Genomic DNA, 16,832 nt, shown 5'->3' with positions numbered 1-16,832 from the left:
TAATCTATCAAAAGTCTTTGCAAAATCTGATTATATTACTGTGTATCCTTTGCCCCTGTCCAAGGAAGCCATCACCTTATTGTAATAAGTAAGCAGATTACTAAAATATGACCTCCCTTTAGCAAATCCATGCTGTCCATCAATGATAATTCCATTGTTGTCAACCCAATTCTGGATCCTAGTTATCACCAGCTTCTCCAACAACTTAACCTCAACACCTGACACATAGATAGGCCTATAATTTGATGCCTTAGTTCTATCACCTCCCTTATGAAGTGGCACAGTCTTACCTTCCTTCCACTCCTTAGGAACTTGACCCAGTGCTAGACTCATATTAAAAAAAAATATGTCATGGCAGATGGCATCTCCCTGGTACATTTCTTCAGAATATGTGGTGATATATTATCAATTCCCACAACCTTATTAGCATCAAGTTTGCTCAATTCCCCATACATCTCTTGCTCACTTTCAGTCAGTCTCTCCTCCCTACCATCAACTGCTCTCAATCTCTCCATAAGAATGAAAGACCACATCCACAAGAATGAAAGATCTTTATGAACTGCTCATTAAGTATCTTCACTATATCTGCTGCAGTAGTTGTCCTTATACTTTTCTCCAATCATTGCCATCTTTCCATAATCATTCATTTTTTTTTCCTTGCTGGCTACATATCGAAAGAATTCCCTAGGATTCTTTTTGGCTTCATTAACTAACTGCTGCTGCTCATACTTCACTTTTGTTACCCTTATAAAGGCAATTAGATTACTGAAACAGGTGCCCTTAACAAATCCATGCTGACTCTCACAGACAACATAACCCTTATCTACTTAATGCTGTAAATCATCTCTCACTAATATCTCCAAATTTTAACAACTGCTGATGAAATACAAAGTGGGCTGTAGTTTGACACCTCCATTCTACTACCACCCTTATACAATGGCACTATCTTACCCCTCCTTCCACTCATTGGGCACCTTTCCTGTAGCCATGCTCCAATTGAAAAGCCAGGTCAGTGGAGCTGTCAGTTCTTTACAGCATTCTCTCAAAACCTGTGGCAGCATCCTATTCATTCCTCTTGCTTTACTGATATGCAGAGTACTCAATATTTGAAATGCTCTTTCTCCTCTTGTGCTTCTAAACCTTGAACTCTCTCCCATCCCTGTATTATTAAAACTTCTCCAAGATGAAATACCCCAATAAAGTGTTTATTAAACAACTCCACTATATCCTCAGCATCAATTACTCTACTCCCATCTTTGTCTAACAGTGCCATTCTTTCACAACCGTTTCTCCTATTGGTTACATAACAAAAGAAGTTCTTAGGATTTTCTTTGGATCTCAAGGCTAATCTCTTCTCATATTTCAGGTTTTGCTTTCAAGTCAGAAGAGTGACTCCTATCTTGAGTCTTATCTTCTTCATGTATCTGCTTTCCACCCCTCTCTTTATATCTCTTCCATAACCTATATTTCACCTACTGTTCTTGTTTGATATTGTTTGTCATCCACTTTACACCAAATTGTGTTCTTTTCTTCAATCGCAGCATATAACTAACTGTTATTGCTGCTAATAAATATTTCTTCACCAGTTCCCATGCACCAATGATATTTCAACTCTTCCAATTCCCAAGCTGATTTCTGAAATTATTATAATCATCTGCCGTTTAATTCCACATATATTCCTTTCTCTTTTATCCTTCTGCATATCTATTCATCTTCCAAGTCAAAACCACATCACTCTCTCTCTCTCTCTCTCTCTCTCTCCAACTGGGGAGCAGAGATAGCCATCTCTGTTACAATCAGATCTTCTGATGCAATGACCAAATCCAAAACTCTTGAAACATCATGTTTCTTCTACTACATGTTGGCTAAGACATTTGTCCTTCAAGAATTCCAAAAATTCCATTCCCTTACTATTATATGCAGTTTTCTCTTCCCAATTTATGCTGCTGCAGTTAAAATCTCCCATAACAATCATTCATTTTGCACTTGCCAAGCTCAACTGCCTAAACATCTATTCTTCACCATCTATGCTCCCTGGCTTATAGCAACACCCCCACTAAATATCCTGTCTGGCCCACCACATGCTCTCAAATCCATTAGTGTCATTGCTATTCAAATCCTCTATTCTGAGAGGATACAACTCATCACTTATTATAAGCCTTTTTATTTTTCACCACTGCATTTTCTCATCCTTTCCTACCAAAAAGTGCTATACCTTGCTACTTCTATTCATGTCATTATATCATCATCCATCAACCATGTCTCAGTGATCTCAATAATCTTTGGATAGGATGAGGATAATAAGCATAATAGTATATATTTTTCCATATTTCAAATGAATAATTAATCTAATGAAAAAATATTTGCAAACAAATTATGTAACATGTTTAAATGAATTTAGATATCTTGACAATAGTAATTGTTCACGAATATTAGTGATCTTTCAGAATGTTATCTGAAGCGACTTCAAGAATGCACTTAATGTAAAGATTAAACCCAAACATTTAAGAATATGCATATTCTATGCAAGCAATGAAATAAACTCTCAAAGATTTAAAAATTAAATACAGACTACTAAAATGAACAGTTTCTTATGTCATTTTATTATTATAAGATATTTGCAAAATCCATATTTATTTGTAATTCCATGAGGTCAAAAAGCATATGTGTGGTGTTAGTAATTATTATTATTATTATTAAACAAGACCTCATGGAGTCAAAGACTCATCTAGGAGGTCCTTTTATCTCACACACATCTCATCATACCGCGTCTTAAACACATTCAAACTCCTTGCACACACCACACTCTCAGGCAAGGCATTCCAATCACTCACAACTCTGCACGAAAAAACCTGCCTCTCACTCCCCTACTCACACCCTCTTTATACAGTTTCCAGGGATGACCTCTGGTTCTCCCCTGATCTCCCACTATTCTCTGTAGAACTTCTCCACCATTGATCCTATAACAACCCCTTACCAACTTGTAGGTCTCTATCATATCTCCCCTCTTCCTTCTCTCCACTAGACTCTGCAAATTACATCTTTTCAATCTTTCCTCAAAACTTGACATTCCAGAGGTCAGAAACTACCTTAGTCAGTCGCCTTTGGACCCTTTCCAACATCTCTTCATCCTTCTGAAAACCAGGTGACAAAATCTGGGCACAATAGTCCATGTGTGGCCTAATCAAAGCCTTATACAATGGAACAAGAATCTCCCTACTTCTACATGTCAGTGTCCTCCACATCATTCCCAGAAGTCTTTGTGTTGTCTTCACAATTTTGGCGATGTGTCCCCTAAATTTTAGATCCTTATCCACTATCACCCCCAGATCTCTTATTTCCTCTACTTCCAACAATATATTCTCACCAAGCATAAATTCTGCATCCCATCTTTGTTTTCCAAATTTTAAAACCTTACATTTTGCAACATTGAACTCACATCCCCATTTGCTTGCCCAATCACTCAATTTATTCAAGTCTTCTTGCAGGGCCACAACATCTTCACTACTCTTTATGGTTCGTCCCAACTTTGCATCATCTGCAAACAACTGAATATCTCCATCCAAATCTTCGCCAATATCATTAATATACAAGTTAAATAGTAATGGCCCTAAAACAGATCCCTGAGGCACTCCACTAGTGACTTTCCTTTTCCTGGATATTGCACCCCCATACACACCTTGTTGATACCTGTCAGATAGCCAGTCTCCAATCCAATGCACTAATCTAATATCCAACCCCATCTGGTCTAGTTTGACTGTCAACTTATCATGAGGTACTCTATCAAAAGCTTTTGCGAAATCCAAGTATATTACTGTGTATCCTTCTCCTCTGTCCAAGGAAGCAGTCACTTTATTGTAATAAGTAAGTAGATTACTAAAACATGACCTCCCTTTAGCAAATCCATGCTGTCCATCAAAGATTATACCATTGTTGTCAACCCAACTCTGGATCCTAGTTCTCACAAGCTTCTCCAACAACTTAACCACAACACCTGACACACAGATAGGCCTATAGTTTGATGCTTGAGTTCGATCACCTCCTTTATGAAGTGGCACAATGATGATGAGGCACAAATAATGAATGTATTGGAGTAAATTTAGTGCTGATATAGTGGCTCTGTTAGGTGAGGGAAGGAATCTATAAAGGAGAAATGTACAATGAGAGGTTTGAAAAAGTGAGATTTTGAAAAGCAGAAAACAAGGAGTGTGTGTGTGTGAGAGAGAGATAGGTTATGGAAGGAGGAGGAAGTGCAATTGTTTGTTCTGTCTTTGTGATTTCAGCTCAGTCAAAAAATGACAGACTTCAAAGAACAGCAAATGTGGATTGAAAAAAAAAACTGCCACATAAACCTTTAATGTCAAAGTTTATTTTAATATTTTTTCTTCTCCAGACTCTTTTCATTCAATGCTAGATATATGCCTCCCTGCAAATTTCTAGTTGTCTCTGCCCTTGGTTAATGCCCACCATCTCTTATGTCAAACCTTTGAAGATCATAACTCCATCTTGTTCTTTCCTTCTTTTAGTATCCAATCAGTGCTTAATTTTGTCTATCTTTTTTTCTATTAATCTGGCCATGGCCAACCCATCTCCATTTATATGCTTTACATTACTTTATAATGTCATCTACCCCCAGTCATCTCTCTAATTCTATTATTTCTAAATCTATACTTTTTTGTTATGTGCAGCATTCTTCTTTCCAGGGCACTTTGAACCTCTCACATCCTGTCTTCTTGTTTATAAGTCATTGCCCATATCGTCCTTTCATAAGTAAACACTGGAATAATGGAACAAATATTTTTTGGGGGGGAATCATATTCCAAAATTGTGAGGACATCACAATAGAAAGATGGTTGAATGAAGATGATATCGTAACAGGGATAGAAATGGAAAAAATACAGTATTTTTCATGAGGATAGCAAGGGAATTAAGTCCATATAAAGTAGACATGAAAGGGGGAAATAGGGCCAATGGTTATGAGACAGTGTGATGTAATGTAGAGGTTGAGAGGAAGACATATTTAGTTGGATGTTGCTATAGGCCTGGGAATGTGGAGGGTGGTGATGAAGAAATGTATAAACTACTTGGGTTAGTGAACAGATGAAGGTTAATTATTATGAGTGATTTTAATTATGGCAGTATAGACTGGAATGAAGCGATAGCATTTAAGAAAGAAAATGAATTTCTCGAGTTCTTGAGAGATAACTAACTCAGGCAGCACATAAAGGAGGGCACATGAGGATCGAGAGGTCTAGATCTGATAATTTCATCAGAAGATTTAATTGTGAGTGTGGTTTTGCACTTTTCTCCAGTTGGTGAGAGTGATCATGAAGTGGTCACTTGGATTGTGGCTAGCATATGCAGACTTCTGTGAGGAAAGGATATATGTGGAATTATAAGGCTGGTGATTATGACAAGCTTAAGAGACATCTTGGAGTTATAGCAGGGAATGAGGAGTTGAGCGGTAAGGAAGTAAATGCTCTTTGGGAACTGACAAAGAAATGCCTAACAGCATCAATGTGTGAATGTATTTTGAAGGCCAATAGGCTGATTAAGGTATTTAAGAATGAAATCTCGAAAAAGAAATTACTTTGGAGGAAGTACAAGATAAATAATGGTAATAGTCACATCAAGAGTATAAAGAACAAGCCAGGAGAGTGACTCAGTAAGCAATACAAATGTATGAGCAGAAATTGGCAAATCAGGCAAAGAAAATCCTAGAGAGTGTTTTTAGATATGTGGCAGTTAGAAGGAAGAATGATCATTGTAAGATGAAGTACCTGAGGATATCAAAGAAAATCTTGGAGCCCTTTCACTTTATGGTGAGTAAAAGGAAGAACAACTATAGAAGGATAACTTTTACAAGTGCCGATGCTAGTAAGGCAACAGAAGCAGACAAAATAATTGTAATTGACTAAGTGATCATTTTGTAATGATGTATCATCCAAATGGAGATATTGCACTGCTAGACTGATGTGAGAATAGAGGTAAATGGAGTCACTCGGGATATTGCAGGGCCTTAATGCAAACACAGCCATGGGTTTAGATGGGAACCCATGAAAATGGGCAAGGGAATTAGCACCTCATCTGACAATGTTGTTTAATTTAAGTCTTTGTTCTGAGAAGGTGCCAAGGAGTGAAAAGATAACAAAATACTTCCATTGCAAAAGGTGTCTCCAAGATATTATTATTATTACATGACACCTCCAGGGAGTCCAAAGACTCATCGAAGGAGGGTATCTCTACAACTCTGTCTCCATCACTCAATTCACCAACTACAACAAACCACAACTATCTTCATCATCTATACCAATGCCATCTACTGCTGACCACCACCACTAGTATTTTCACAATCACAAACATCCATTCCCACAGCAGGATTCGAACCTGCAGCCTTTTGCAGGTTCGAAGTTGAGATTTTGGAGAAAAAAAAAGCACAATTCAGGAATGGGTGGACAGGAATATGATACTCTTGTGGAGAAAGCATGGTTTTATGAAAAGCAATTCTTATCCAAATAATTTGCTTACTTTCATAAGTGACAAATTTAGTTAAATAAAGTAAATGTCCACACAGTGAAATTACTGGACTTTGCAAATGCATTCAAGGATAACATGTCAAATTCTGTTATATAAATTGGAGCAAATGAAGTTGGATATGAAGCTAGTGGTATGGATAAAAGAGTTGCTGACAGAAAATATCAGTTGATAGTATATGGGGAGAATTGAAATGAACAAAGAATTGAAAAGAACTTGTAGGACTGTTGCTATTTAATTTGCACATCAGTGATATAGTAAATTGATTTAAGGGAAAATATCTAGTTGTTTTCTGACAATACAAAACTCAGAAAAGCAGCAGTTTATGAAGATATATAGAAATGCTGCAGGAAGACTTAAATATACTGTCAGTATGGGTAAAGGATAATGGCTCTCAGATTAATGTGGCAGAATGTAAAGGAAGAAGAGATCACAAGCCATGTTGATATAACTGGACTACAGGAAATTCTAGCCAGGGATTTGGGATGCAATTGTGGGCAGTTGAGATCGAAGTTTAAAGGGCATATTGCAAAATTGCCAGCGCAGCTCATCAAATTATTTGGATGTTCAAGAATACACTGACAAGTAGGGATAGGAAAGTTATTATCCCTCTTTATAAGGCTTCAAGAAGGCCAGATCTGGATTATTGTACACTGATTTGATCTTCTGAATTCTTTGAGGATGAGGAGATAGTGTAGGGGATCCTGAGATGAATAACTAAGTTTGTGATGGTTAATGAACCATTCCCTATCACAAATTGGAGGTCTGTGAGTTGCAGAAGCTAGTAAATTACTGGAAAATAGAATATATGATAAATATGTATAAATTATTGAAGGATTTTACGAAATTGACACAGGTGAGTTTTTTCATACATGACTGAAAGTGAGAAAACAGGATCACAGATGGAAATTCTATAAGATTGGTCAGCAAGAGTATGAATTAGTGGAATGGGTTACAAGAAGCAGTTGTGCTTTGTCAGTGAATGGGTTCAAGAAGAAATATGTGTTTGAACTAGGATATGGTATAGACCTACCATGATGATTCTTAAACTCCATGGAAATGCCCAAGGCAATAATTATATATATATACATGCATACAAGGGTGGTCTGAAAAGTTCTCGGCCTAACAATGAAAAAACAATTTATAATTTCAAATTATTTTTATTTTTCAACATAATCTCCCTTAAGACTAATACATTTATTCCAGCGATTCTCCAGTGCCATTATCCTGTCCCTATAGTGGTTCTCAGTATGATCTGAAAAATATCCCTCTACAGCTGCAATCACCTCTTGATTCAAAGAAAAACGCTGACCAGTAGGAAGAGTTCTAATTTTGGGAACAGATAGAAGTCAGAGGGAGCCAAATCTGGGGAATAGGGTGGATGTTCCAACAATTCATAGTGCAGATCCCTTAATTTTCTCATTGCCAAAACACCTTTGTGGGCAGGTGCACTGTCCTGATGAAAGATGATTTTTTTCTTCTGCAAACCGGGTCTTTCCTCACGAAATTTTTCGTCTAGTCTGGTTAAAGGATCAGAATAATATTCCTCAGTTATTGTTTTACCCTTTTCAAGATAATTAATAAACAAAATGCCTTTAGCATCCCAAAACATCGATGCCATGATCTTTCCTGCTGATTGAACCGACTTTGTCTTCTTTGGCTCTGAACAATCAGCTTTCTGTCCGCTGTTTTGACTGCTATTTAGATTCTAGTGTGTAATGGTGAATCCAAGTCTCATCCATAGTAATTAATTGATGCATAAAATCAGTTTTATTTTATGCATCAATTAATAAATTGATTAATCAATTTATTAATTGATGCATAAATATTAATATCAATTTATTAATATCAATTTAACAATTTATTAATCAATTAATAAATTGTTAAAACGCTCCAAGCACTGTTCAGAGATTTTTATGCGAGTGCGTTTTTGATCTGCTGTGAGCAAGCACGGCACCCATCATGCGCAAAGCTTTTTCATTTGCAATTCTTTATGCAAAATATATCTACACATTCTTTTGAAATGCCTATAGTCTCAGCAATTTCATGCACTTTGACTCGCCTGTCATCCAATACCATATCGTGTACTTGATCAATTATTTCTGGTGTTGTTACACTTTTTGGATGACCTTCACGTGGATCATCTTCAAGGCTGGTACGGCCACGTTTAAACTTGGCAGCCCATTTCTTAATTGTCGAAAACGAAGGAACAGAGTTTCCATAAACATTTATGAACTTCGAATGAATTTCTTTTGGTGTTAAACCTTTTTTTACAAAGAATTTTATAACCACATGATACTCAATTTTATCCATTTCAAGGGATATAGACAACACTTTTGCTTCAGACAGCTGTATGAAACAAACTGCTTGATAGAATGACTTGCAATTTAACATGGATGCTTATGACAGATGTACCAACTTAGAAAAAAAAATAGTGTCAATAGTGTTGCCATCTATGGTCAAGGCCGAGAACTTTTCAGACCACCCTCGTGTGTGTGTGTGTGTGTGTGTGTGTGTGTGTGTGTGTTCATATTTATGTATACTGACTAAATGACTTTTTTTTTATTATTTTTATTTTTTATTTTTTTTTATCTTATTATTTAGATGAACAGGATTGAAGATGATTTCTCTAGATTCCACAATTTCAATCCTGTTCATCTAAATAACAACTTAAGCTACAACCTCCCAGACAGTCATTCAGCTGTAATTATGTACTGGCGTTCACGTGCTGCAGCAAGCACGCACTCTCCCAACAATGCAACAAACGAAAGAACAGCTTCAAATACAACTACAACGTTTTCATGCTAATTATGTATAAAGACTGTCTATGTTGTTCATAGTCTTTTAACCCTCAATGTTTAGTGTTTTTTCTTCTTTTATAATGTCACCTGAAGAAGGCTGTTACAGGCCGAAACTAGTAGTGTGTTTATATTAAAACTTTTTTACTTAAATCTCGGTTCTAGTCATTTAATTCTTCATAAAACTATGTATGTTAACCGAGTCAATGATCATTCTGTCATATATATATATTAGACATTTCATAGGTTTCTAAATAATTGCAAATGAAATTAAGTTTTTTTGTTTTTTTTTGTAATGATTTTATAGATGTTGAAACATAATTTGGAGAATGTCACTTACTCATATTTATTTTTAACTTTTTTTTTCCCTTCATCTCTGACATGACCTAATTTGTGCACATTTAAAAATTTGTCATTGTATTATTGGTTAGAAAGAACCTAATTTCATCATTTCAAATGATGTGAGGAATTAGGACTAATGAATTTTCAGCTGAAGGCAAGTTTAGCTAGCTTCACATGGAGATAGGTATTTTCTTTCTATAGACTGGGGTTTTCCACCTCACAAATAGATAAACCAGCCCAAGAACATAGTGTATACAGTTGCAAATATCATAGAGTATAATGAGTTAGCAAAAATTCCTTGAATACAGGAAAGTAGTTGGGTGTGGTCTGAAGGACTGGGACCTGGATCTGAAAGGTAGAACATAGGGTTGTACTTAAGGACTCTTCCTACATTCTGACAATGAAGAACTTTAATTTAAGGGCTAGTTAAAGTAAGATTCTGAATTGAGCTGAGAGGAAATCCAGAACTCAAAGGTACCGAACAGTAAACCTGGAACAGAAAAGTCAGATGATTTCATATACCTCATCCATATAATAACTAAGCAATCTTGACAGGAAGTGCAGTCTTTCATTTGGTTTGAGTTTGATGCTTCTTTCATAAATGAATTAATCAATTGTTTCAGTGTTTGCAGTAAGCAGGTTGCTTAATTATTTATATTTATCTTTGAATAAAAATAAATTTATAAAATGTTAGCATTTTTCAGAATTTACTATCTATTTTTTGTTTGCTTGTTTGTTACAGAATGGTGAAAATGGTACTAAATAACAAATATAAGAGGGTAAACAGTTATAATGTCATTGGTACTCTGCAAGGCACAGAAGAGCCAGGTATCTATACTATTTTCTCTTCATGCAATTTGCACCACACTTTTATTATTGCTATCATCAGACCATTATGGAATCAAAACTTGTTTTGAAAGGTCCCGCTGTCACACAGCAAAATCAGGCATTGCTTTCAACTCATTCACTGTTTCAGCACTCATAATACTCTTGGGCAAAGCATTTCACTTACTAAACACTCTTCACATAAAAATCATGCTCTTCACTCCCTTGTTCACATCCCTCTTGTTCAGCTTCCAGAAATAGCCTCTTGTTCTACCCCCTGTTCTACATAGTTCTGTCTCTTCCATGTTAATCTAGTAACAACCCCATGACCAACTCAGTCATATCACCATCCATGAAATCGGCAAATTATATTCCATTCCCTCACTCTTTCTTCATTCCCAATATTGGAAAGACTGGAAACCACCTTAGTTAATGATATTTGTATCCTTTCCATTGAAAAACCTGGTAACAAAATCTGCATTACAGTCAAGGCCTTACATAAGGTAACCATAATCTCCTTACTTCTGCATTCTAGTTGCTATAATCCATTATGATTCCTTAGAATTTTAGAAATGTGTTCCCTAGAAATGTATCCTCCTAAGTTTTAGGTCTTTGTTTAACATCATCCCTAGATCCCTTATCTTTTTCCATCTCCTGTAAGATATTCCCACCAGTTTTATTCCTGCATCCCATTTTTACTTTCTAAAATTTAAAAACTTTATGCTTCGCTACAATAACTGGTAACTCATCTAACTCGCCTACTTATTCTGTTCATATCTTCTTATACAGCAACAATATCAGCTTTCCTTCTCCTTTTCACAGTTCTCCTAACTTTGCATCAACTGCAAACAGCATATTTGCATTTAAACCTCTCCCAGTATCATTAATATAGTAAAGAGCAGTGGCCTTCGGATATGCCATTAATGACTTTCTGCTTCTAGGACCCTGCTTTTCCATTAAAAACTTCCTGCTACCTATCAGCCAGCTACTTCCTATCCATTCCATTTTAATAACCACCCTGTCTTGTATCTATCAGAGGCCTTTGCAAAATCCAATATACCACTGTACACACACACACACACACACACTAGTGTCTCTGTAGTGCAATTGGAAGAACGATGGTGCATTGTGCCCTTCGATTGGAAAAGGCCTGAGTTCAATTCTCGTTGTGATGAAAAGAATCTTTATATAGATTTTTTCAATTGAAAGCGAGTCAGCCAATCTCATATGGAGGTAGGATGGTTTTTTCTCCCGGAGACTTGGGTTTTTCATCTCATATACAGACAAAACGGCCTTCAGAACACACACATTACAGATAAAAAATATTATTATTCGAGACCCCATGGAGTCAAAGACTCATCTAGGCAATCCTTTTATCATAAACTCAGCTCATCATACCATGCTTTAAAACACACTAAAATTCTCTGCAGACACCACACTCTCAGCAAGGCATTCCAATCATTCAAAACTCTGCATGCAAAAAACTTGCTTCTCACTCCCCAGCTTACACCCTCTTTATACAGTTTCCAGGGATGACCTCTGGTTCTCCCCTGATCTCCCACTGTTTTCTGTAGAACCTCTACAACATTGATCCTATAACAACCCCCTTACTAACTTGTAGATCTCTGTCATATCTCTGCTCTTCTTCCCATCCATCAGGCTCTGTAAATTACATCTTCTCAATCTTTCCTCATATTCGACATTTTCCAGAGGTCAGAAAACTACCTTAGTCAGTCGCCTCTGGACCTTTTCTAACATCTCTTCATTCTTTTGAAAACCAGGTGACCAAATCTGTGCACAGAACTCCATGTGTGGCCTAATCAAATCCTTATACAATGAAACAGGAATCTCCTTCTTACTTCTACAAGTCAGTGTCCTCTGCATCATTCCCAGAATTCTTTGTATTGCCTTCACAATTTTGGCAATGCATCCCCTAAATTTCAAATCCTTATCCACTATCATCCAAAGATCTCTTATTTCCCCCACCTCCAACAATATATCCCTACCAAGCATAAATTCTTCATCCCATCTTTGTTTCCCAAATTTAAAAACTTACATTTTACAACATTGAATTTGCATCCCCATTCCTAATCACTCAATTTATTCAAGTCTTCTTGTAAGTCCACAACATCTTCCCTACTCTTCATGGTTCATCCCAACTTTGGATCATCTGCAAACAACTGAATAACTCCATCAAAATCTTTGCCAATATCATTAATCATACAAGTTAAACATTAGTGGCCCTAAAACAGACCACGGAGGCACACTACTACTGACTTTTCTTTTCCTGGATATTGCTCCCCCATACATAACTTGTTGATACCTATCACACAGCCAATCTTTGATCCAATGCACTAATCTAATATCCAACCTCATCCACCCTAGTTTAACTATCAACTTATCATGCAGTAATCTATCAAAAGCCTTTGTGAAATCTAAGTGTATTACTGTGTATCCCTCTCCTCTGTCCAAGGAAGCAATCACCTTATTATAATAGGTAAGTAGATTGCTAAAACATGACATCCCTTTAGCAAATCTATGCTGTTCATCAAAGATAATACCATTGTTGTCAACCCAATTCTGGATCCTTGTTATCACCAGCTTCTCCAACAACTTAACTACAACACCTGACACACAGATAGGCCTATAGTTTGATGCTTGAGTTCGATCACCTCCTTTATGAAGTGACACAATCTTGCCCTTCTTCCACTCCTTTAGGAACTTGACCCAGTGCAAGACTCATATTAAAAATATATGTCAAGGCAGGTGTCAACTCCCTGGTACATTCCTTCAGAATATGTAGTGATATATTATCAAATCCCACAGCCTTATTAACATCTAAACGTGTGGACAGACTTATGTGTTCGTCGAACATGTTGTTTATTATTTTAACGGTATAATAGAACACAGAAACTAAGTAAATAATTAATTTATTAACTTGATGCTGATATTTCGCTGGTATTATAACCAGCATCTTCAGAGCACAAAAACACTGTTTGTCACAATACGCGAGACTAAAACAACATGGTGTATATTAACAAAATTGTAGCAGCAACACAAAGACTAGAGTCCTGATTTTGGCGCCCTCTATCTGAAAAAAAAAAAAAAAAAAAAAAAAAAAAAAAAAAAAAAACCGCTATCATATATTGCTAGAGTCCTAGAAAAGTGTTAGTTTTTCCTTAATATGACTGTCTCCCAGATCTTCGGCAAGTTAATACAGCCATATTTGTTGAGATTTGGGGTGTGTTTTAGGGCTTCTGTCGCCTCTAAGAACAATCTCTCTGATTTATATGGGTTTCTGTGTAGTACTTTTGTGTTTTTCCAGTTGATCCTGTGTGCAGGGGTATCCAGAGCATGGTCTGCTAGGCCCGACTTCCCATGGGACAGCCATGGGCTCCCCCCTTTCTCCCCCCCTAGCCAACTTTTACATAGAACACCTGGAAAAACAAGCAATCAATACAGCCACTCTCAAACCAACACTTTGGCTACGCTATGTTGATGATGTGCTTGCCATTTGGCCACATGGCCCTGAGACATTGAAAACATTCCTAGCACATTTAAATAGCCAACACCCAAAAATCCACTTTACTATGGAACCGGAAGCCAACAACTGTCTGCCCTTCCTGGATACACTCATTACACGTCTCCCAGATGGTTCCTTATCATTTTCAGTTTTCAGAAAACCCACACATACAGGCAGATACTTACACAAACAATCACACCATCATCCTTCTCAACAATATGGCATTTTAAAAACGCTAACCCATAGAGCGAGAGCAATCTGTTCAAATGACAAGGCTCTTACTGCTGAACTGACTCACTTACGCCACACCTTCTTGGCCAACGGCTACAATCCACAAAAAATAAACAAAATACTAAACACTCCTAAGAAACCCCTCCCACCATCCACCACAGAGAACTACAACAAAACAGTCACCATCCCTTACATTAAAGGCACATCCGAAAAGATCTCAAGAATTCTCATTAAACATAAACTACGCACTACATTCAGACCATGTAGCAAATTAGCCACCCTCATCCGCTCACCCAAGGACAGCATTCCTCCTTTATCACATCCAGGAGTCTACCAAGTACCCTGCTCATGCAATGAAGCCTACTACGGTCAAACAGGAAGAACTGTGAATATCCGCATCAGCGAACATAAACGATACGTCCGGAAATATCATTATGGGAAGTCGGGCCTAGCAGACCATGCTCTGGATACCCCTGCACACAGGATCAACTGGAAAAACACAAAAGTACTACACAGAAACCCATATAAATCAGAGAGATTGTTCTTAGAGGCGACAGAAGCCCTAAAACACACCCCAAATCTCAACAAATATGGCTGTATTAACTTGCCGAAGATCTGGGAGACAGTCATATTAAGGAAAAACTAACACTTTTCTAGGACTCTAGCAATATATGATAGCGGTTTTTTTTTTTTTTTTTTTTTTTTTTTTTTTTTTTTTTTTTTTTTTTCAGATAGAGGGCGCCAAAATCAGGACTCTAGTCTTTGTGTTGCTGCTACAATTTTGTTAATATACACCATGTTGTTTTAGTCTCGCGTATTGTGACAAACAGTGTTTTTGTGCTCTGAAGATGCTGGTTATAATACCAGCGAAATATCAGCATCAAGTTAATAAATTAATTATTTACTTAGTTTCTGTGTTCTATTATACCGTTAAAATAATAAACAACATTATTAACATCTAGTTTGCTAAATTCTCCATACACCACTTGCTCACTTACAGTCAGTCTCCTCTCCCCATCATCAACTGCTCTCAATCTCTCCATGAAGTCACATTCACAAGACTGAAAGACCTTTATGAACTGATCATTAAGTATCTCCACTATATCTTTTTTAACAGCTATCTTTATACCATTTTTCCCAATCAATGTGATCCTTCCTTTATCATTTTTTTTTTTTTTTTTTTTTGCTGGCTACATACTTCTTAGGATTCTTTTTGGCTTCATTAGCTAACTGCTGCTCATAACCTCACTTTTGCTACCCTTACCAACAACTCACCTGCCTTCCCTCGTCTTTGTAATCCTGGTGGAATTGGTTATTACCACTTCTCTTATGCTGCCTCCATAATGCCCTTTTTTCTCTGTATCGCATGCTTAAATCTCTTTATTCATCCATTTCATATCTACCCTATTTAACCTTCTGACCCTTGGAATACATTTAGACATTGCTTCTACTAGATAGTTCTTGAAAATCCCCCAAGCTGCACTGATCTCTTTTCCAGCTACCACCTCATTCATGCTACACCTGCACGCTGTCTCCTGAACTCTTCATAATTACCCACATTCCACATATACCGTTTACTCACAGAAGTCCTCATACTGCTGGAGACCTCCCAGGCAATCACTTCATGGTCACTCTCACTAATTGGTGGGTGATTGGACACCTCATTTATAATTACATCCTCTGATGAGATGATCAAATCCAAGACCCTCAATCCTCATGTGCCCTCTGCTACATACTGTCTAATGTAGTTGTCCCTCAAAAACTCAAGAAACTCATTTTCTTTACTTTTGCTTTACTTTACTTTATTTTCCTTACATTTGCTATCTCATCATTCCAGTTTATACTGCCATAATTAAAATCGCCCATTATGATCACCCTGTTCTTATTTGCTTGACTAATTTGATTATACATTTCATAGTCACTATCATCCACATTTCATGGTCTATAACAACATCCAACCAAGTATTTCATTCCATTCACCTCATCTCACACCATACCGTCTCAAAACCACTGGCACTATTTCCCTCTTGCATCTCTACTTTGTATAGACATTACTCTTGCTCTATCATCAATATCACTCCCTTTCTCACAAAACACATTGTACCCTTCCATCTCTATTTCTGTCAGGATGTCATCCTCATCTAACCATATCTAACTTATTCCAACCATTTTTGGGTGAACAGACTCAATTAATGCCACCATTTCATCAGCTTTGTCTCTTACACTTCTAGCATTTGTATACAAACACAACAACTCATTCCTGGATCTACGAGTTCCACCGATGCTGCTCATTCGATATGATTTCTCCATGCTCAACTGGAGCTATTTCCCTTTCTGCTTATTCATTTTAGAACCCACGTCTAGTCCAACTGTTTCTTCTTGATTCCAGGTTATCCCATTCCTTTCACATCCTTTTGGAACATCCACCTTTCTCACACTGTGTTCCCCTGTCCACCTTGAGCCTCTCTGTTTCCCTGTCCATCTTGCACAGCCATTCTCTATACTCATGCCACTCACTCCCTCATTCATAACCACCTCTTTAATCTCTCCTGTCTTACTCACCCACTTCTCCACATTGA

General features: G+C 37.1%; 1 protein-coding gene across 2 annotated transcripts in view; it reads left to right on the top strand.

Annotated features, from left to right (window-relative positions):
- The window catches only part of LOC150104694 (N-acetylated-alpha-linked acidic dipeptidase 2-like), a 346,412-nt gene that overhangs the window by 121,899 nt on the left and 207,681 nt on the right, over window positions 1–16,832 (top strand). For both annotated transcript variants that reach the window (XM_090395882.1, XM_090395881.1), the window contains exon 9: window positions 10,417–10,502. In XM_090395882.1, the coding sequence (XP_090252008.1) occupies window positions 10,417–10,502 (86 nt within the window). The remainder of the gene's footprint in view (window positions 1–10,416; window positions 10,503–16,832) is intronic.

The sequence above is a fragment of the Typopeltis vanoorti genome, chromosome 7 (assembly GCF_054136105.1).
Source record: "Typopeltis vanoorti isolate ZY-2024b chromosome 7, IOZ_Tvanoo_1.0, whole genome shotgun sequence".
NCBI lineage: Eukaryota > Metazoa > Arthropoda > Arachnida > Uropygi > Thelyphonidae > Typopeltis > Typopeltis vanoorti.
The sequence above is the reverse complement of the archived record's forward strand: the minus strand, read 5'-3'. Positions and strand labels throughout refer to the sequence as shown.